Source organism: Phlebotomus papatasi, chromosome 1 (genome assembly GCF_024763615.1).
Source record: "Phlebotomus papatasi isolate M1 chromosome 1, Ppap_2.1, whole genome shotgun sequence".
Classification (NCBI taxonomy): Eukaryota; Metazoa; Arthropoda; class Insecta; order Diptera; family Psychodidae; genus Phlebotomus; species Phlebotomus papatasi.
This window is the reverse complement of record NC_077222.1, coordinates 1,473,056-1,494,942: the sequence shown is the minus strand read 5'-3', so window position 1 is coordinate 1,494,942 and position 21,887 is coordinate 1,473,056. Positions and strand designations below refer to the sequence as shown.

Sequence of the window (21,887 nt, the reverse complement as noted above, 5' to 3'; positions counted from 1 at the left end):
TTGCACTGCAATGTTTTGTGTATCATTTTTCCGTTAATTTGAGTTCGGCGTCGCCAATTTTCTGTATTTTTCCACGCCATAATCTTCTTTTTGTTCTGATAAAATAAAATCAAGATATTGTAACCAGAATAAGTAAGAAAAGCAGAAAATAAAACATATTTATATATTTTAGTGATTATATTTACAAGATGTCGTATATCATATTTACATTTTGTAGACTTCTTACGTCAATAATATCACTACACAGCAAAAATGTCAAAACACTGAAAGATTATGCTTTTGATAAACTTTTTCTGCATTCTGGGCACTCATTCTGCAAATTGATTTCATAACAAATGATCTGGAAGCTGTCCTAACGCTTGTACTTGCGGTAAACTGCAATTAAAGGAAGAAAATATTAGCTCTCACAAACGAAGTGTTAATTCACTACTTTTTCATCATTTGCACTTACTTTGTAAAATTTAATGCCTTTTATCTGTATACTCGATTTTTCTGCACATGCTGGTGCATTTCAGTACTCTAATTATTGTGAGATATCACTTTTTTCACAAATTTTCACTCGCAGATGAACTTTTGCTTAGTAAACAAAGTAGAATTTGACAATCTGGCAGCGTCATACAAAAAGAAGACAAGTTGTATATAACTTGCGTCTTTTATGGAACAAATGTAACTAAAATATATCAGAACATGATGTTCATACAGTTTCACGACATTATGTGAACATAATGGCATGAATATGTAAGACAAATATACTTTAAAAATATTAGACATAGTTTTATACATTTTCACTCAAAAATAGATTATATTATGACTTGTTTATAGATCAAAAATCTTTAGTCGTAATTTTAAGGGAAAATAACAATATTTTAACTGGAATTTATCAAACAAAATGTATTATATGTATTAATAGAAAATAACTGATATTTTTTGTACAATTTTTAGTCAAGTTATTATACTGGCATTCAACGCACATAATTTTCATATAATTTACATTTTTATTATTATTATTATCAAATGCCCCTTGGGGATGTTCTGAAAAGTTGTAGAATTTCTCAAGACCTTTCATTTGCGCCTTCTGTCATCAAATTCGGAAAATGAGGACAGGAATTATCAAGTTTCAAAGAATTTTTTCTAACACCTCAAAATTTATTTATATAAAAATACTATCACCTCATCCGTTTAACAAAAAAAGAATTAACAAAATTTTATAGTTTTGATTTGGGATTTTTGATTAGCTGCCTCAGTTCTCGCCTGAGAATTTTTCCACTTAGATTCTTTGGTATTTCGTCAATAAATCTCACTCCTCCTCGCAATTGTTTGTAGTTGGTGACCTTCCCGGCAATGTAATCCTTAATCTCTTGCTCAGTCACTTCCACATTTGGCTGTTTCACCACAAAAGCCAGTGGAAGTTCTCCAGCAATCTCATCCGGAAGCCCAATAACTGCAGCATCGGCTATTTTGGGATGAGACATGAGGAGAGCTTCCAGCTCAGCTGGCGGCACTTGGAATGCTTTGTATTTGATCAGTTCCTTCAGTCGATCCACAATGAAGAAGAATTTGTCCTCGTCGTAGTAGCCAACGTCTCCAGTGTGGAACCATCCCTCGGAATCAATTGTATCCCTTGTCGCAGCATCATTCCCAACATATCCCTTCATGATCTGCGGTCCCTTGAAACACAATTCCCCAGGTTGATTTGGTCCCAGGATCTTTCCAGTTTCTGGGTCAATAACTTTGCAGGAGGTTCCTATTGCGATAATTCCTACACTTCCTGGCTTGGTTTTTGCTTCCCGCGTAGATAAGACACTGAGGGTGGTTTCTGAGAGACCAAATCCCTGACGGATGGCTTTAAGATTGGGTATCCTGGCCATAACGGCATTTTCCACTTCCTTGCTCAAAGGAGCTGCTCCGCAGTACAGTTCTTTGAGACTGGATAAGTCGTACTTGTCCACCAGGGGATGCTTAGCCATGAAAACCATCAAGGGAGGAACCATGAAGGAATGAGTGGCTTTGTACTTCTCAATGCAACTGAGGAAAAGGCGTTCCTCAAATCTTGGCAGAGATATCAGGGTGATTCCTCCGATTGAGGAAGAAATTAGCGTCATAAGGCCATAGACGTGGAACCATGGTATGATGCTGAGAATGATCAGTTCTTCATCTTCTTCGTACAATTCATTTCGGGAATCTCTGCAAAATCCAAAAAATAAATAAATTGACATAGCTCTGAGGAGGTGAACTAAGTGAATAGATTTTAATACTGAGTGATTTTTAATTAGATGCTTTTTTACGAGCGCTATAACACTTTGCATTTTCATCAAGTTCATTAACTCGTAGCAGAGTTGCCAAAGGCAATTGACTATTTTATCTAGATAATGATAATTTAGTATTATTCCAATTTATATTTTAATTACTTTATTAAGAAATATGCATTTTAAAATATTTTGGTATGAGTAGCAAGCGTACGATTCCTTACCGATTGGGACCGATAAAGTCGGATTGGAAATTTCAAGACCTTTCCAAAATATCTAAACTTAAGCAATTGCTTTGAAAATTGAGCCCTGTAGAGCCGATGACTTTTGACTTTCGAAAATTCAAAATGGCGAATTTTCCGGTCACGGGTGTCTTGACGAAGTGTGCACCTAAACTAGCTATACAACATTTCCGAAAATGAATAAAATCAGTAGGGCCAATTTTGAGATACGCCAAAAAACATGATTTTGAGGTGATAAAGGGAAGGAGAATAGTCCTGTACATTAGGGCGTTTCAACTAGAAAAAAATTTTTTGGCACTATTCTCTCGGTGCTGTATTTGATGAGACAAGAAAGTTTTTTGGAACAAATTTGTACCTTCTAGGAGGAACAAAAAGATACCCAATATTAGTAATGAATTTGTTTCAATAAATAGCTCGTCTAGTATAAAAGCGTATCCCTCCTCTCACACTCAATCACCCGTCACCGAAGTGAGGAGGACGCCAAATGTGTGGCAATTTTTGTACTACATAGTTTCACATTTTTAATTCGAGATTCCCTTCCCCTCCTGCTGCCAGCACTCGCATGAACGTCATGCATTTCGAGCATTTCGTCATGCACGTATCTGTATATAACACTCTTAAATAGATTCTTATTTGATGTTCCTTATGAACTTTCGTCACCGAAATCCATCTCGACTGAAGTATAGGCCTTAACTGTAAGACGAAATCTTTTACGCGAATTTCTTCCCGAATATAAGAATAAAAAGATTCCCATATAAGTAACAATTTCGTTCTAAAAATGACTTCGTCCACGGACACCGAAAATTTTTGGAACAAATATGTATATTACAGATGTAGGAATAATATTGTTATAATGAAAATGTACGAATTTATTCCTGACAGTGGGAGCAAAACAGCCGAGTGCAACAAATTTTATTCCAATTTTCTGGAACAAATTTGTATAAAACGAAATCAACTAAAATTTGTAGACATTGCACCGTATCAAGACGGTTCGAAAAGAAACAAAGATTCCCGATCCCGTTTCTTAAAGGATAGGAGAATGTTTGATCAGCAAAGACATAAAGTCAATATCTTTTGCCGTTTAACCTCCTCGTAAACGTTTTTTTCTAATAATTTGAAGGTTTGAACATTTTTCTAAAATAATTTTTAAAAAAAAGTAAACCAAAAATATTTCTAAATAAGTCAGAATCTTTTATAGTTTGAGGTCAGAATTTAATTTGTACTACTCAAACTCCACAGAGAGGGCAGCACATATAATTTCTCTGTGTCACGTTTTTTGTCCGTCCGGCCCTTCCCACGCCTAGAGGCCAAACGGTTAGAGATAGACACTTGAAGCCTTCGGGGGGCCCACTATAAGTCGGTCGTGGGACCATTAACATGTCCTTGATAAGCCCCCTCCCGCTTCTTCCCTTTAAAAATCATGTTTTTTTCGGAACTGTTCGAAAAAGCGTCGTGTAATATTTTCATTTTGGCGGACATTTCATCCTGATACGAAAATACTTTTAAATCGTTTCTAAACACAATTTTTCAAAGTCAAACGTTAAAAGGGCTCTAGAGAGCGTATTTCTCAACCGAATGGTATCAAGTTTTGGCTTGTTGGAAAGGTTTTGAAATTTCTGACAAGTCTAGACCGTTTCAAATCGACTTTAACACTAAACCTTCTATGACCCGGACAAATTGACCGGTTATGAACTTTTTAAAATTAACACATTTAAACGGTGCAATGTCACTATCAAACTTAATGAATTACTTAAAATATTCAACTAATATATTTTTCAGTGTTTATACTTTAATTGTTTAATTTTTTCCTCTTTTTTAAGAAAAATTTGTTGAGTATGATATCTAGCGTGGTCTGTCATTTGACCGAGTGCGCTAGGAAAAACGACCAAAAACGGTCGGTAGTTTTAGTGTTAAACCGGTAATGAATCGGTAAATGACCGATAACTAATTTTTACACGAAATTCAATTATACTACTCTTGAGGTGTATTTTGAGCAATATTTTGAGTGATTTATAAACCGGTTCAAATCAATTGTGTATCGGCAATGAACCGGTTATGAAACCGATAAGTAATTTTGTTCGAAAATCAATTTTATTACTCTTAAAATTATTTTGCGGGATCTTTTGAGTAATTTACGAATCGGTTTAAATCGGTTCGGAACCGAGAAACAGTAAATTATGCAAAAGTACTTTTTAGATATCTAAGACCGTTTTCAGACTAGGTAGCCTAGTTTCCCTAGTTTCCGAAGGTCTTAAAATTCTAAATAGCAACCAATTTAATTTGTTCTTTTGATTGAAATAGATTAATTCCCCTTAACCCTTTAACGACGAGACACTTTTTACGGACTGAAAATCAACAATAAAAATTAAACTGAGAGACATAATTAATGATAAGTCTTACATATAACCTTGGAAAGTACAACAGAGTCTGATTCGGTGTATTTTGTGCTTCTATGAACGACAGGGACAAAAATAGCCCAAAAATTTAAGTAATTTTTCTGACAATACCAATGAATAATATTATTCGCTTTAATGAAAAATATTACGTATGAGTATTGTAGTTTTTATTGTCAAAAGGGTTTTGCTTAAAAAAATTGGAAATATAAAAAATAAATAAAATCAATTATAAATTTGAGAATTTAAAAATTCGCCATTTTTGAGCTTAAATATTTACTACATAGCAAATAGCTGTAAACTTGCAAAACATATCATAGATTCCTTCAACCTTCTACTTTCCAATTATGTACAAACATAAGAAAAAAATAATTTTAGGTAGTCAGGAAAAATTATTTTCTTTATGGGACACCGGTGTTCCAATCGTCCTTAAAGGGTTAATAGTCTATTTCTGAATCAAAACTTTCCACTTTTTTATAAGTCACGAGTTCGACCACTTCGCAAAGCCTGGGAAGCTTTTCCACCCCTTTTTTCTTAAAGAACTTTATCGCACAGCTTCCAAATGTTCTATATTTCGATTTTGATAACTTGGGATGGATATTAACTTTTAAATAATTAAAAAGAATGTAAAATGCGCTGTATATTCCCAAATAGTCAATACAAAAAAACAGCTATTAGCTTAAAAATATGGTTCATAAAAGTTTGGCAAATTAGTTTTGATAAAAAAAAGCCTCAGCTGGATGAAGATTAAGGTGTTTTAAAGATGATTAAAGCGAAATTATGGAGATTAGTAATAAGAAGAATGAAGTGTGTGTAACTCTGAAAAAAAAAACCTACACTGAATGTCCCAATGTAGCCAGGATATTTGCCTCTGTGATCTGCACTCCTTTTGGGAGTCCTGTCGTCCCTGAAGACATCATAATTAGAGCATTTCTATTGAGATCTTCCGGTGGATTGACATGTTCCTCTTCAGGCTTTGCATATCTCCTGTCCTTGAGAATGTCCTCAAAGACTAGAATTCCTTTAACTATTGGGGTATCTCCGTATTGGATAATTTTCTCAATGAAGGAGAATTTCCTAGAGACATCCTGAAGTCTCTCAACGACAAGTTCAGAACCGAAGATCACTTTAGGTCGTGTTAGTTGAATGGTGTGGTTCATTTCGCCTGAAAAGAAAAGAAAAAAAAGAAAAGAAATTCGATAAAGTTCAGAGCAATTAGCATTGAATTGGTTCATTTCAATTTCAATTGGATTTCTGGTACAAAATGACTTTCAGTGTGAAAGAGAATTTTTCTTATCTAATAGGAACACTTGTACTTTTCCCTGGCTCTATCTTTGCACGCAAACTTACGCTCAGTGTAGAGGAGATTGATTGTGGTTATTGTGGCTCCAATGAGAAATGCTGCATAGATGGTAAATGGAAATTCTATGCGATTTTCACTGCAAATCCCAATGACATCTCCTGCTTTAATCCCATTTTGTCGGAAAAATTCCGCCAAATGGAGGGCTTTCTCTTTAATTTCTCTATAAGTTATTTTTCTCCCAGTCAGTCCATCTATCTGCGTTAAGAGATTGGGAGTGAATTAGCAGGAAAAAAAAACACTTATCAGTATTGAGGTCGTAAATAAGTTATTGAGGGAGATATAGATGGTGAACTTACAATGCCAATTTTATCCTGATTGTTGTTGAGCTGGAAGAAGAGAAGTTCTCCCAAGGATCCAACTAACTTTGTGAAATCTGTCGTTCCTTCTCCACCAAAAACGATTTTATCGTCGTCACTCATTTTTAATGAATCTTAATGCTGCAACCTTCACCAGCTGCTTCAATTCAACTAATACTCTGAGGCCTCTTCAAGAGATATGACTAAAAAAGTATTACTTGTTAGCACATTGTGCGAACGGAGTACGAAGAGCAAACGAAGATTGTACACTTTGAAGCCCAATATAAGGCCATTCATAAAGTTTGCGCATGTATTGGTAGCATCCGATAGAACCTCTGTCAAAAAACATATGAAAAATGTCAAAATCAGGTGTAACTTGGTGAAAGTTCTCCTTAACCCATTCCTTACCATGGTATTATACATCATACGCAAATTGAGTGATTTTTGATGATTTATTTCTGGGCAATTGATAATCCAATTGCTGTCGGAAATAGATTCTTAGTAACTTTAGTTATTCAATTACTTGAGAAAAATAGTCCGACTGAGATGAAAATACATTTTGTTATTGTTTTCTTGCTTCGCGGAAGGTCATGCAAAATTTTTGCTCAAAATGGCGGACGGAAAATTCGACATCCCGTCGAATTTATTAAAATTGGCCTCTTTCCTCTTTCCTGATTTGAATTCTGGTTGCCAATTTGTTTTCTTGAATAGTTACTCTATCTAAAGCAATAGAGTTTGTAATGAATTAATGCACAGAATTTAAATTCAGTGACCGTTAAGACGTGTGTTTGACAAGGGCTCCCCGCGCTCCCATAATAGATAAAAAAAATTTCTTTTCAAAAAATTTATCTACTAATTTGTAGGAAACTAATCCCAAAATATGAACATTCTATCTTAAGTATTTCTGGTACATTGCCTGAATGGGTTAAAAAATCATTTTAAAATTTGGAGTATTTTTCTTTCGATAAATGCCGGGTCCAATTTTTGAAATAAATTTTTCAATTTTCTGCGGAAGTTTTATGTTTACCGGTTCAAAATTACACTGTGCAACAGTGATTTTGTCCCTGGGTTCTCATGCTACTTTTTCTATTGCTAGGCTCAAATGATTTACAAAAATACTTGTCATTTTGATTTCATTTGGATTTTGCGCCTGGAATCTAGGCAAAATCGTTTTTGCCGTTTTTTGATACTTGGGTGCCTATATCTCCGATTCTGCTGAACCGATTTATTTCTTAATAGGGGAACTTGTTTACCTTTACATGCCCGATAATCGTTTTGACAGATGGAGTTCGTACAACTGACACCAGGGGCGCTGTAGTCTCATAAATGTCAGAAAACATGGAAAAATCGAACTTTTTAGCAACTTTAATCAAAAATATCTCAAAAACTAGGACTGTCCCTAACAATCTGTTTTGTGGTTTGATAGAGAATTTAATCAGCTACATTTTTGTCCATGTACAACTTTTCTCTCAGATTGTGTTTTAACCACGAAATTGAGGTTCAAAGGAAAATCGAGCACTTAGCCAGTTAGAGAAAATCTTTACTATTTCACACATTTTGACTTTTTCTTTTCAAATTTAGAAATCCCAGGGTATTTCTTTAACCTGTTTTTGACAACTCTAGAATTTTAATCATTTCTACTGTTTTATAAAGTGTGTTTAGATATAATACAATTTAATAACTCAAACAATTTCTTTAGTAACTATAACTATAGATTTCAGTCTTACTTCAATCTTTAAAAAAAATTATTACAAAAAAAAACATATTAATTGCATATTGCATAATTTTAAATATATTTCTTATTAAATCTATGTTTTCTAATCAATAAGCATCTATTTTACCTTTTACATACCAATTGTTCATGGAAAACTCTGCATTAAAGCCCTTTTTAAAATTAATTTTTTTTTATTATTCTTTGGAAGTTTTTTCTACAATTATCGGCTTTAACCTGATGATTACGTAAGTTTCGTCGAAATAAATCTAAAACACAAAACTAACTAGTTTTTGAACTTGTAAGTGTTACTTTGTATATAACATAAGTTAAAGCTTTATGCAAATTTCCAAGTAAAATAACATCTAAAAGTAATTAAAATAGCATGCAAAAATTACCATATTATCGATATTTAAGCATTAAATATTATAATAAGGGCTTGTGTTGCCTAATAGATAGGAAAAGAAATATGAACACCCGAAATTGTGAAGGTTTTCTCTAGTTGGCTAAGTGCTCGATTTTCATTTGAACCTCAATTTCGAGGTTAAGAAATAAATACGAAGAAATAAATACAGTAGACTCTCACTCAAACGGCCCTTTTTCAATCGGGCGACAAATTTTGTTGACAGTTTTCTCGCTTAATTATGAAGCTAATTTGCTCAAATTCGCTGCAGTTCTTCCTATTTTATCGTGACTCTTTATAATTGAGCGCTTTTTGTGGAATTTACAAAGGCTTTGACGCTAAATTCTATCGCTAAACCAGATGACATTTTGCCCATATTCCCGATTGAGAGAGGGTCTACTGTACGAAATAATAATGGGAAAGAGAAGGGAACTGATCTTGTACACGTATCTAAAAAAATCCTGCAATCAATTACGCGGACCTTGGAAAATTCACAAATCTCACGCCAGACCGTCCGGAAGGTGATTCTTCGATTCCTCGTCAGTAAAACCTCTGCTCAGAAACCTGGATGTAGAAAAAATCGGAGTATTGGAGATCGAGATTTGGAGAAAAAGGTGATCAAGTAAAATAAAAATGCCACATCCGTTTGCTGTAAGGTCAACTATTCCCTCTGTCTATACACTTACTTAGACGTTTCTGGGACATCACGCCGTATAATACTGGCTTGATCCTCGAGCGAACGCTTCTTCTTCCTTTTTTGGACTACGGAGCTAAGCTGTTTTTGCGGCGGATAGTGGCACAATTAGTCGTCTTACAGTTTCTTGCAATGATTGTGTCAGGTATATCTGCGGTTCAATGGCAAAATCACATTGACAATAAAATGCTGGCCGTAGCCTCACCGTATTTCGTTAATATACCCCTATTTTTTTTCGCCCAAAAAAAAATCCTGGCCGGAGATACATGGCGCCAAAGATAGCGTCTCACGCTTCATTCGTCAATTGAGATTTTTGGAAAATATTTCAAAATGCTTTATCTCGCGAACGGGTTGAGATTTCTTACTCTTTTTTTTGAAAGATAATTTTATACTCTTTAAAACGATATACGAGTTTTCGTATTATCTGCTCAAGTTTTTTGTAACGGTCTTTTGATTTTTTTTTTAAATTTAAAAATTAATTTTTCTCAAAAACCCCATTTTCAAAAATTTTCAGTTTTTTACTGTTGATCAGTAACTTTGAGTACTACATTCCCTGAAACATTTTCAGGGAATGTAGTTAATAATAATAAAATTTAACTTGAACTGATTTATAAAGGCATTGAATAAATGAGCAGTAAAAAGTTAAAATTGGTCAGTAACAAAAAATTTTGAAACAGTGATATTGTTGTCCAAACTTTGGCAAAGGGAAAATAAAAGGCTTTTACTCTATATTAAATGTTAAATATATAAAGTAGGCCTATTTTTGTAAGGATTTAAGTTTTTTACTGACCATAATTAGATAGTTTACTGCTCATTTTTCAATTTTTTACTGCTCGTTTGTTTTTTGCCATTTATAAATTGCCCAAATAATAACCAAAATGGCGTTGGAGTCAAGTAGAAGTATTACAATTGAATTTCTTAATTAATGAATTGAAAATATTAGTTCAAAATCACTTGGAACTGATCCAAACTTGTCAGAGATTCCAAGACCCTTCCAACGAAACCAAACTTGCCCCAATCGGTTGAGAAATACGTTCTCTATAGCTGTTTAACATTTGACCTTGAAACCCCTTTAGAAGGAATGATTCAAGGTCATTGTATGTATTTTTCGGTTCATAGCGGATTCTTAAAACAAAACTTAAAATAAAATAAATTTTATTAAACACAGATATTTTTTTATTAGTTTTTGTTAAGTTTCATCTGAAAATAAAAGTGGAAGTTAATTCTTACGGAGAACAAACACAGATTTCCAGCTGCCGGAGTGCGTAGTGGTATTTGTGTGATAGGGAATGAGAATTTCTTACATATTGGCTTCATTTGCTTGTACTAAATGTTTGAGCTTTCTTATGTAATTAATTAATCTGAACTCACATTCACATCAATATCAATTTGTTAACAAAAACTTAGAATTTAACAAAAAAAAAAGAGTTACTTGATGCTTTTCATTTACAATTTGGATTTAAGCATTTGATTGAGTTTGCTTCGCAATTCTCTCCTGAGTATTTTTCCGCTGGGATTCTTGGGGATTTCTTCGACGAATTTCACTCCGCCATGGAGCCTCTTGGCCGGAGATGCCTTTTTGGCCACAAATTCAATGACTTCCTTCTCTGTGAGCTGAATTTCTGGTTGTTTCACCACAAATGCAAATGGAAGCTCTCCAGCAGCTTCATCTGGAACGCCTACAACAGCAGCATCCCGGATCTTTGGATGGGTTAGGAGTAGAGCCTCAATTTCAGCCGGAGGTACTTGATATCCTTTGTACTTGATGAGTTCTTTCAGGCGATCCACAATGAAGAATTGTCCCTCTTCGTCAAAGTAGCCAATGTCTCCTGTATGGAGCCATCCTTCAGTATCAATAGTGTCTCTAGTGGCTTTGTCATTTCCAATGTATCCCTTCATATTCTGCGATCCCTTGAAGCATAGTTCTCCAGGTTGATTGGGTCCTAGGAGTCTGCCACTGTCCGGATCAATTACTTTGCCCCACATTCCTGGCCTCAGATCCCCTACGCTCCCAGGTTTCTTAATGTTGGTCTGCAGCAACGTACTCAAAGTCATCTCGCTCATTCCGTAGCCCTGCCTCACGACAACTCCAATCCTATTTGAGACAGCCTCCTCGATTTCCTTGCTAAGTGGGGCAGCTCCACAGATTATTTCCTGAACGGTAGACATATCGTAGTTATCCACCAAGGGATGCTTGGCCAGGAATACCATCAGGGGAGGGACAAGGAACATTTGGGTGATTTTGTAGTTTTCAATGCAGCTCAGGAAGAGGAATTCCTCGAATTTTGGCAATAGTACCGTTCTGATACCCGATAAGGACATTCCGCAGAGGGTCAGGCAACCGAATGCATGGAACCAGGGAATTATTCCAAGGATAACCATGTCTTTTCTGGGCATGTCGATTGTAAAGACTCCCAAACTGAAAGGGAAAATTATGTGTTACCGCAATTTGCAAAATTTCATAAAGATTTGCAAAATTTCGTGAATATTTCCAAAATTTCACAAAAATTTCCAAAATTTCACAAAAATTTCCAAAATTTCACAGTAATATTTTCAGAAATTTTATAAGTGGAGCACTTTTAAATTTCATGAAGTCTCAAGGTATACATCAAGGTGAATTTCATTAATAGCGTTAAAATGTAAATGCAAGCAATAATAATAAAACTAATCTCATTAATTGTTCTAAATGTGATCGTAAAACAAGAAAAAAAGATGCAAAGTTGCAAAATGCTCGAGCTTTGATAGATCTCAACCGTGAAAAACTAATTAAAAATCCATCTTAAAAATTGTCTAAAATTGCGAAGGAGAATTGAATTCCGGGTAAAAATTAATTGATTTAAAATGTTAGGAACTGAGCCAAACTTATCTAAAATTGCAAGACCTTTCAAGTGAATCTAATGTTATCAAATTTGGATAAAAAATACATTCTTTGGAATTGTTTAAAGTTTAAATTAAAAAAAAAAAACTATTCTAAGGTAAAATTTTTCTCTTAAAAATTTTTTTTAGCACATGACTTCTCAAATGTTCCAGTATTATCGACTTTTTTTCGTATTGATTTCCGTCTCGGTTATTTTCCATAGTCCTCGTCACGTTCCAAATGCATTAAACAGTCGAGATACAAACCAAATGAAAGAAAAGTCGATAATGCAGAAGCACTTGAATTCGGAATAAAAATTAATGATTTAAAAATGATTAAGGCTAATATTGTTTGTTCAAAACCGATTTAAAAAAGGTAGGAACTGAGTTAAACTTTTCTAAAATTGCAAGACCTTTTAAGTGAATCTAAAATTATCAAATTTTGATAATAAATACGTTCTTTGGAATTGTTTAAAGTTTAAATTTAAAAAAAAACTATTCTAAGGTAAAATTTTTCTCTTCAACATTTTTTGGCACATGGCTGTTTTCAAATGTTTCAGTATTATCGAGTTTTTTTCGTATTGATTCGTGTCTCGATTGTTTTCCCCAGTCCTCGTCAAGTTCCAAATCCATTAAACAGTCGAGACACAAACCAAAAGAAAGAAAAGTCGATAATGCAGAAGCACTTGAGAACAGTCATGTGCTAAAAAAAATCTTTAGGAGAAAGATTTCATTTCTTTCATTTTTGAAGGTCATTGTCGTGTTTCAGGCTTTATAGAAAAGGACACAAAGGCATATTCGAAGACCCTAAGTCGCTATTTTTAACCATTTGTCCTCTAAATTTGAATTTCGATTAATAAATCTTACCCAATATGTGCTACTGCCACCAGGATGTTGTACTGAGTTAACTGGACTCCTTTGGGCAATCCCGTGGTTCCACTTGAGCATAGTATCAGAGCTACATTGTCCTTCATATTCACAGGTTTTGCTCTGAAGTTCGCAGATTTAGGGATTCGTTTGTTTGCCAAAAAATCCTTACTACACTGAACTCCTTTCAAGGAGAAATTATCCTCACCGAAAACTACTACTTTCCTTATAAATGAGTTCTTCTTTGAGACCTGAGCAACTTTTTCGATAACATAGGGCGATGCAAAAATGAATTTAGGTTTGGACAGATTGAGAGCATGGTTGAGTTCATCTGAAAAGAAATATAGTATTTGTGTAAATATCTTCGAGATTCAAATGTTCCTTAGGATTTTTGTTGAGTTTGTTAAAAGATTTATCATTCTTAGAACATGCGTAGTTCACCAAAATACCGCAAGGGGCGGTGTAGTCACGTTTTTGGATCAAATACACAAGTAATTTTATTTGATTTTGGGAGTTCTACAATTTATTTATATTTGCCACGCCTATTTGGAAGCCACTTCCATTTAAATATCACGCCTATTTGGTAGCCACGCCCACGTATCTTTTTTTTGCCTTGCCCTCACTCATAATTTTAACTTTGAATTGTGCTTCCGAAGAATTGTAGATAATGCAAGGCAAATGGGAAATGTGATAACGCCATGTCTATTTAAAAGTCACGCCTATTCAGAAGCCACGCCCACTTGTCTTTTTCTATTATCTTTATTCGAAATTTCAACTTTTATCTGAGTTTCCGAAGAATTGCTGATAATATTGGCCCAAGAAAAAAAATGTAATAATGCCATGTCTATTTAAAAATGACGCATATTTGATAGCCACGCCCATTTGGAAGCCTCGCCTACATAATTTAGATTAACTCTTTCGCGTCATTAGGGTCATATATAACCCGGGGAAAAACAATTTTTTTTTGACTATTTACATTAATTGAAATCTATCGGTTTGTGCACGACATCATAATAGAAGGATGTAAGATTCTTGGCTAATTTTCTCAAGACTCCAGATATTCAGGAAAAGAAAATATTTGAGATCAAAATTCACGAATTTCGAACTTTGTGAAATGACTTTTCTTTTTCAAAATTTTTTATATTCATTTATTTTTTTTCAGCAAAAAGTTCTTTAGAAACACAAAATAGAACATCCAAAGTTTGTTTATTGAATATTTTGATATAATAAACTACTCTCAATTTTCCAGAAAAGCGTATAGAATAATCCGGGTCATATATGACCCTATTGTCCCCAAGGGCAACAGTGTTTTCGTCCCAAACCTATAGCGAAATGTAGTTGGGACATTGTTTTTCTTTGTGAAATGCAGGTGGGACATCTTACTCCTGGACATTTCATCTTATATCTGATGAATTATAACATATTTTGCAATATTTTAGAGTATTCTGGAAGCGTCTCATATTGTGCAATTGTATTGTGTGTGAATAAATATGTGGATAAGTTTATTTTTGTCAAATACCACTCAAAATATTGTGACAGTGACAGTTCAAGGGATTACCAGGAAGATTCCTTGAACACCAGGAGTACAGTGTTCATCAAGACAATCCAGTTTGCCATGGTTTTGGCCAAATTAGTAACTTCAAGCAAAAAAACTCTTAGAAAGCCCGTAATATAGATTATGAAAATGGTATGTACACTTCCCTTGAGGACAACAGGGTCATATATGACCCGGGGTTTTTCCGAGTTTTCACGCAGTGGAAATTTTTTTTCCTCTCTGAACTATTATATTTGATTATAAAGCATTAGGAAAAACTCAATTTTACATAAATTCATCTGCTGAATAAAAGTGTGACGCGAAAGAGTTAAGTCACGCCTATTCAGAAGCCACGCCCACTTGTTTTTTTCTATTATCCTTATTCGAAATTTCTACTTTTATCTGCGTTTCCGAAGAATTGCTGATAATGTTGGCCCAAGAAAAAGATGTAATAATGCCATATCTCTTTAAAAATTACGCATATTTGAAAGCCACGCCCATTTGGAAGCCTCGCCCACATAATTTAGACTATTTGAAATGTTTTTGTATCTTTGATCTTCTTTCAAAATCCTTTCGTAAAAGATTGTTGACAAAACTGGGCAAAGGGGTAAATTTGGAAATACCACGCCTATTCCCGGGAAGCCCTACCCATTCAGAAGCCACGCCCATTTATAAGTCTCTCTTTTTTCTTGTTTTTATTAACCTAAATTAAACTCTCTGTACATTCGAACACATTTTAAACTGTTATATTTATAAAATTTGAATAAAGAATTCTAGAAGACGTTTTACGCTGATCTAAGCGCCACCAGCGGCGGTACGATGAACTTCGAATGTTCTAAAATGTTTAAGTATTTCATTATTATTCCATTCCGTGCAATATCAGGTCAAATCAGAGAATTATTAATTAATTTTATTCGTAGGTCAGTTTTTGCCTCATAAAAAAAGATTACTAGTTTAATTTCAAGGTTAATTATGTATTTATAAATTCAATATTTTAAATTTTGTTTAGTCACGGTAAAATTGGCAATAAAAATACCTTATCGCTATTATCTTGAGAATTGATAAGGGAAAGAGGGTATAAAGTGTTTCAAAAGTCAATAGCATGTACGTTGGAGTATTAAAGGTGTTATCGATAGAAATGCTGATAGTAAAGGAATTGTGAATTGATAATGTGGCAATAGGGAAATTAGTTGTTTGCTTACTGTCTGAATAAGTCAAATTGAGGGGGGCAACGGTGACTCCCAGGTAGAATGCCCCAAAGAGAACACAGGGAAAGTCCAAGCGATTTTCGCTGCAGAGTCCAATGACATCGCCCTCTCTGAGTCCCTCTGCGTGCATTATTTCAGCATACCTTATGCTACGTTCTTTCAGTTCGCGATACTTTAGCTCCTCTGACGTCACTCCATCAATCTGCAAATATTCTCAAAATGTTTGCGTGTCTCTCAAGCTAAAAAGATTTTTTTAAAAGTATTTACCAAGACGATTTGTTCGCTGTAGTGAGTGCAGCGTTTAAGGACCAATTCTCCCAAGGACTCCTCTCCTTCCGTGATGTCAGGATCTGGTCCTCCGTACAGAATATTCTTGTTTGGGGAAGTCATTTCTTGATTGGCACGAGAGAATACCTTTCCGCTAGACGTTGCTGTAGTGACTGAAGCAGCACAATGCTCTCTGTGAACACCTCAAAATCTCTGAAGATATTCGCAAGAAAAAAATATGTTTTTTTGTTTATGATCACTCTGTAATTCTTTTTTATGGCGTGAGCCTCTTTCACGGATATTTAATTTTTTGTAGAAGCCTATTACATATTTATTAGCTATTTTTATTGCTAAGGATACTACAAAAAATAGGAATCTCCTCTTACCTGTTATGTAGTACTTTAGGCGCAATAGCAATCAATGAAAGCGATATATTGATAAATGATTTGTGAAGCCGAAGCGTGAATGAATTATTGATAAACCCGGTAAGATACCCTCTAACTACGCATTCTCCAAAGTTACGTTTGACTGGGAAGTTCCATGGAATTGTCCGGCTTTTTTATCCGTTTATTTGTTAAATTTCTTAGACTTGAAAAATAAATTGGAACCAATCCTATTTTATGTACGATATGATTGTTCTTATTAAGTAATCAAAATTAGTTATTAAATTTATTCTTAATTTCCCAAAGTGTGAGTGTTAGGTCTGTTTAGTTTCCAATGCTTAATTCTTTTTTCAAACTTCATTTGGTTTTTACTACAAATTTTCTACAAGATTTTCACCATAAATCCGTTTTCACGAAGTTTTTAATGACCTTCAAATTTCTGTAAAGACAAAAACATTTCCACCCAAAAATTCTGTTAAAGAAAAATTTACTTATGTGTTGAAAAAGTCAATTTTAATCCCTATTTTGATAACCGTGAAAAAATTAATACCTTGAAAATTTGTCAAAGGCACCGAGAAAAATTTTTCCTTTTAAAGAAAATGCCAGATTTGATAAATAAATTGAATTGAAAATGCTTTTTTAAAGTCTCAGAGGTTTTCGACAAAAATTGCCGGAAAACACGTTGCCAAAAAATCATGTTTACCCAATTTTCAATATTTTGATCTTGACCATTTTAACGCAAATGTGGAGAATTTGAAAATTTTCTTTAAATATTTATCAGACAGTCATTGCAGCTTTTCTTTGAGAAAAGTTGGTCGCTTCCCCAAATCTTCACAAAAACTCTATTCAAAGTTTTAATAAGAGGTTTTGTGCAACATAAAAAACAATCACAAGAAATCCATTTTTAATCAAAAGTGAAATATTTTGGAGGTTTAAGAACCTGATAAGATTTAACAGTTAAAATTTCAAAAATGTTGAGAAAATTGCTCTTGTATTGTTTATTCTATTTTAGGGTAAGTGTGCCAAATTTCGGCATAGTTGCATGTAAGCGCTAAAATTTCAAGTTTGAAGTGTAATATTTTTAATACAAATTGATTTTTTTATTCTTCGTTCTTAAGGGGTGTTACTTGGAACCCTGTAGGCAGTATTATTGTCTTTATTTTCTCAAAAATCACTCTTAAGAGATTTTGAAATGATCAAAAATGTAGACATAGCTTTGGTGCCCTATTTCGGCCACCTTCATTCTCATAGTTCCTTGCCTTTCGAGAATTCTTCTAATGTCTTTTTCATATCATTTTGTTCGTCGAAGCTATTTTTTGTTATTTTGATATCTTGATTTATAAATGTATTTTGAAATATGGAATATTATGAAATATATTTTGTTATCTTTATTAATAAAAATTTATCAGAATTTGTCGTGAATTCCATTTTTGGTGAAGTATACAACATTTTCTGTAATTATCATTTGACGTAACTTTTTTTGGTCGTTTGCGTGGCTTGTAATTTGCAGCAAAAATGTAATATTTCTCATTGAAACGTTCAAAAACTCTTCCAAATATCCAAAGACAGTGCGAATAATGCAACATTAAATAATTTTGATGCGATATTTGTGAGAAAAAAAAAGTGAGGAAAAATATCTGCCCATCTGTCATTAATTCAAAACTAAACAAGTGATGCGACACACAAATATTCAATAAAATTTATGAAATAAAAGTTTTTGGGGTAAGGATAACAATTTAATTGCGTGATTTAATCAAATTAAGGCGTTTATTATCACTAGAATAATTCAAATTGATATAAGGAATTTTAGAAAATTGTCGTAACTTCTAAAATCTCGAAGATATAAATCAAAGATATTGCAATTATTATGATTTTCATGCCAAATTTTCACTTTTTCTTGAGTATCAGCTTCATTAAATTTTCCGTTTCAGATTATTTAGAAATTTTGGTCAAACTCTTTAGATTTCATTCAGAAATTTAGCTTAGAATTCCGCGGAATGTCTAATGGGATTCCCACTTCCTTTAGTTATGGGGCTGTGTTACGTCACAGCAATTGTAAACAAAACTTCTAACCTAATTCCATTTGCGGAAGAAATTCTTGTAAGTCGAATTTTCCTGGACTTTTCCGAATTTTTCCTTAAGAAATTATTTTACTCTAGTTTCAAAATGCTTTTGAAGCGTTTTTTCTCCACGTCCGGGGGCCAATTACGCAGATTCTCAGCCCTGTATCTCACAGGCGATAAAGCCAGGGAAGAGTATGCCTCAGTGCATCCGTACCTGGATTTCCAAGGTGTCCTGGGAAACAGAGAAGCTCTCCAAGAAAGCCTCGAAAAGAGGAATTGTTCAATAAATCTCCAGGATCTTTATTCCCAATGGAAAAAGTATAAAAACATTCAGGAACAGAAGAAATCAATGGAACAGAGAAGGGAAGAGATTGTTAGGATCCTAAAGGAATCGCCTGGATTAAAATCAGACAATGTGGAAAGTCTGAAGGCTGAAGGAAAGCAACTCAGGAATACATTGACGGATTTGAAGGAGAATTCTTATGAATTTGAAGAGGAGTTTATTAATAAGTTCCTAGAACTTCCCAACTTGATTCAGTCTCAATCCAAAGATAGGGTCATTTACACTTATCTGACCAAGGATTCCTCAGCAAAGCCATCAGGACTAAGTTCCGATTTGATCTGCAAGGATTCCATTTACTTTTCAAAGGGGGATTTAGCAAAGTTTGAATTCTTTTTTCCCATTTTCTGCCAAAAATTTTTCAAATTGAAAGGATTCGAGTATTTTTCCAATCCAGATTTTGCAAGATCAGTAATTGTTGAGGCTGCTGGAATGCCAAAAGATTATCTATATCGTGTTCTTGAGGACGAAGGAAGCAAAATCAATCTTTTGCATTTAACTGGAGGGAGTTCCATGCTGAGTTTCTTGAGTTTTATTGCAAGACTTTCGGTTTTTCCAAAGCAATTGCCTCTGGCATTCATTGCCAATGGGAAGAATTACTGCAAGAACAATCCTAGAAATCAAGGAAATTCTGTTCAACTATTTTATGCGTCTAGTTCCAAAGAAAATGCTGAAGAATTCATTGACAAAATAGTTAAAGATTTTAGGGAAATTTACGAGAAATTTAGCAATCATTTTCGTATCATTAACGTTCCCCCGGAAAAATTGGAAAGTTCCGAATTAATGAGATTTTCCCTGGAATTTTATTCGTCGACGAGGGAAGATTATTCAGAAGTTGCGAGTGTTAGTTTCCACGGAGATTTTATTAGCAAGAGATTGTTATTTAATTTTAAAGAGGGCAAAGAATTCAAGTTCCCACAAATTGTAACAGCGACTATTTGTGATACTTCAAAGTTAAGCGAAGTTCTATTGGAAAATCATACAGATTTTTGTGAATTACTGAAAATTTTCAAATAAACCACTTTTAGAACTTTTGAGAAGTGTTTTGGTAGCTGTCTCTGGAGATGTCTTTCAATGACCTTGAATTATTCCGATTTTGGTTTTTTCAAGGTCATAATTGTGTCGCTCAGAGCAAAATTTGGCTATTTTAATTTGGAAATGCATGTTAGGCCTTTTTTCTCTCTCAGCATTTCATACTTTTTTTCATGGACTCTAAAAATATTGAATTTGATAAAAAAATTAATTTAGGGGAAACTGGGGCACCACCAAACACGGGGTAGCATCAAACACTGTGATTTTTTAATCAGATATTCGACTTTAGAAAAAAACTGGTCGAGATAGCCCAAGTAGTTTAGAAATAAAAATTAGTGTTTGGTGGTGCCCCAATTTCTCCTAATTAAAAATTGATGAATAAAATCTCCGACACACGTTTTAGATCAGGAAATTTCATGAAATTGAAATTTACATAATTTTTCCTTAAAGGTTTTGCGTCTTTTTTACTCTTTCGCACTCGAATGTGGATTGAACTAATTTGCATTTGATAAAGTTAGTCTAAATTGGACTGATCTAAAATCTATGCTAGAGGAACTTCGGCACATCTTTTAGAATAGGAACATTTCATGAAATCAAAATTCAGCTTGATTTTTCTCAAACATTTTGTTAGTTTCATTCTTTCGCATTCAGAATTAGATTGAACTAAATTGAATTTATTTTCGTGATCAAAAGAAGAAGAAGAGTGCGAAATAATGGTATAGAGATACGCAAAATGTTTGGGAAAGAAAGCAAAGTGAATTTGGATTTCGTGAAATTTTCCTGGTCTAAAAGCGTACAGAAGTCCTACCGCCTTCGGTACACCTTTTAGGTCACGAAATGTTCATGAAATCGAAATTCACATTCTTTTTCCTCAAACGTTTTGCCTCTGTCTTACTCTTTCACACTCGAATTTAGATTGAATTTAATAGTTAATCTAAATTGGTCTGATATAAAGTATGTGACGGAGGGGGAGGAGCTTATAGTGTCTCCGGCACATATTTTAGGAGAGGAAAATTTTATGAAATCAAAATTCATGCTTTCTTTCTCAAACATTTTGTATATTATGCCTATCTCATTTTTTCGCAATCAAAATTAGATTGAACTAAATTGAATTTATTTCCATCATCAACAGAAGAAGAAGAGTACGAAAGAATGGGATAGATATATGCAAAACGTTTCTGGAAGAAAGCAAAGTGAATTTGGATTTAGTGAAATTTTCTTGATACAAAAGGTCTGCAGAAGTCTTACTGGCTCAGGCACATTTTTTAGATCAGGAAAATTTCGTGAAGACAAAATTGGAGTTTCTTATTCACACATTTTGCATATGTCTATCTCTTTCTTTCGCACTCTTCTTCTTTTTTTTTAATTAAAACAAATTAAATTTAGTTCAGTCTAATTTTGAATAAGAAAGAGTGGCATAGACTTATACAATTTTTTTTTTGAAAAAGAATCAAATTTGGTCAGAAGAAAAACAAATTTGTCAGTTCTCAATTTCGAATTTTCAAATCTTTTTTTCTCATCTCTTAATCTTCTAATTCTGTGAAAATAAAAGAATGCAATTTTACTGACAGTGCGCGGTGAGTTTACTTTGAAATTTTAAATCAAAATTCAGATTTTAATTAATTAAATACAGTTTTTAATTTGACTTGGTTTACATATCATATTTAATTCTTTTCACTGATTTTTTCTTCAATTTTGGCATTGTATAATTCAAATTGAATTTGTTATGATATCCACGAGAAGAATGCGAAAGAATTGATACATTTGAACAAAGAATATACGGTAATTTTGATTAAGATTGAGTGAACTTTATGAAATTTCAAATCTAAATCGAATTTTAAAACTTCCATCACTTTCAAACTCTCGTATTATATGTCTATTACACGCTTTTGTGTTCAAACCTAAATTGATTTTTTTTTAAATTTCGGTTTGAGGACGGAAAATTAAAAAAAAAGAGAAGGGGAAGTCTTGATTAAAATGATCGACTAA

General features: G+C 33.7%; 3 protein-coding genes across 3 annotated transcripts; 1 reads left to right on the top strand and 2 right to left on the bottom strand.

Annotated features, from left to right (window-relative positions):
• Positions 1 to 1,125: 1,125 nt before the first annotated feature.
• Positions 1,126 to 6,786, bottom strand: LOC129799857 (uncharacterized). The gene is made up of 4 exons (XM_055844108.1): positions 6,541 to 6,786; positions 6,232 to 6,439; positions 5,719 to 6,046; positions 1,126 to 2,184 (listed from the first exon to the last, which is right to left on the bottom strand). The coding sequence occupies exons 1-4, from the start codon at positions 6,661 to 6,663 to the stop codon at positions 1,206 to 1,208; spliced, it is 1,638 nt and encodes a 545-aa protein (XP_055700083.1). The 5' UTR covers positions 6,664 to 6,786; the 3' UTR covers positions 1,126 to 1,205.
• A 3,715-nt stretch (positions 6,787 to 10,501) lies between these two features.
• LOC129799858 (uncharacterized) lies at positions 10,502 to 16,752 on the bottom strand. Its single transcript, XM_055844109.1, has 5 exons — positions 16,467 to 16,752; positions 16,081 to 16,293; positions 15,808 to 16,015; positions 13,072 to 13,402; positions 10,502 to 11,767 (listed from the first exon to the last, which is right to left on the bottom strand). Exons 2-5 carry the CDS (start codon positions 16,201 to 16,203, stop codon positions 10,795 to 10,797), a joined length of 1,635 nt encoding a protein of 544 aa, XP_055700084.1. The 5' UTR covers positions 16,204 to 16,293; positions 16,467 to 16,752; the 3' UTR covers positions 10,502 to 10,794.
• Positions 16,753 to 18,518: 1,766 nt separating this feature from the next.
• On the top strand, positions 18,519 to 19,900 carry LOC129799856 (serine--tRNA synthetase-like protein Slimp). Its single transcript, XM_055844107.1, has 2 exons — positions 18,519 to 18,563; positions 18,623 to 19,900. Exon 2 carries the CDS (start codon positions 18,630 to 18,632, stop codon positions 19,881 to 19,883), a length of 1,254 nt encoding a protein of 417 aa, XP_055700082.1. The 5' UTR covers positions 18,519 to 18,563; positions 18,623 to 18,629; the 3' UTR covers positions 19,884 to 19,900.
• The last annotated feature ends 1,987 nt before the right edge of the window (positions 19,901 to 21,887 follow it).

Coding starts and splice junctions, on each gene's coding strand:
- LOC129799858 (XM_055844109.1), bottom strand. CDS start 16,203: ATGACTTCCCCAAACAAGAATATTCTGTACGGAGGACCAGATCCTGAC. Junction 13,403..15,807: donor CAATTTGACTTATTCAGACA/GTAAGCAAACAA, acceptor ATTTCTTTTCAG/ATGAACTCAACCATGCTCTC. Junction 11,768..13,071: donor GTGGCAGTAGCACATATTGG/GTAAGATTTATT, acceptor TTTCCCTTTCAG/TTTGGGAGTCTTTACAATCG.
- LOC129799856 (XM_055844107.1), top strand. CDS start 18,630: ATGCTTTTGAAGCGTTTTTTCTCCACGTCCGGGGGCCAATTACGCAGA.
- LOC129799857 (XM_055844108.1), bottom strand. CDS start 6,663: ATGAGTGACGACGATAAAATCGTTTTTGGTGGAGAAGGAACGACAGAT. Junction 6,047..6,231: donor CAATCTCCTCTACACTGAGC/GTAAGTTTGCGT, acceptor TTTTCTTTTCAG/GCGAAATGAACCACACCATT. Junction 2,185..5,718: donor GCTACATTGGGACATTCAGT/GTAGGTTTTTTT, acceptor TGGATTTTGCAG/AGATTCCCGAAATGAATTGT.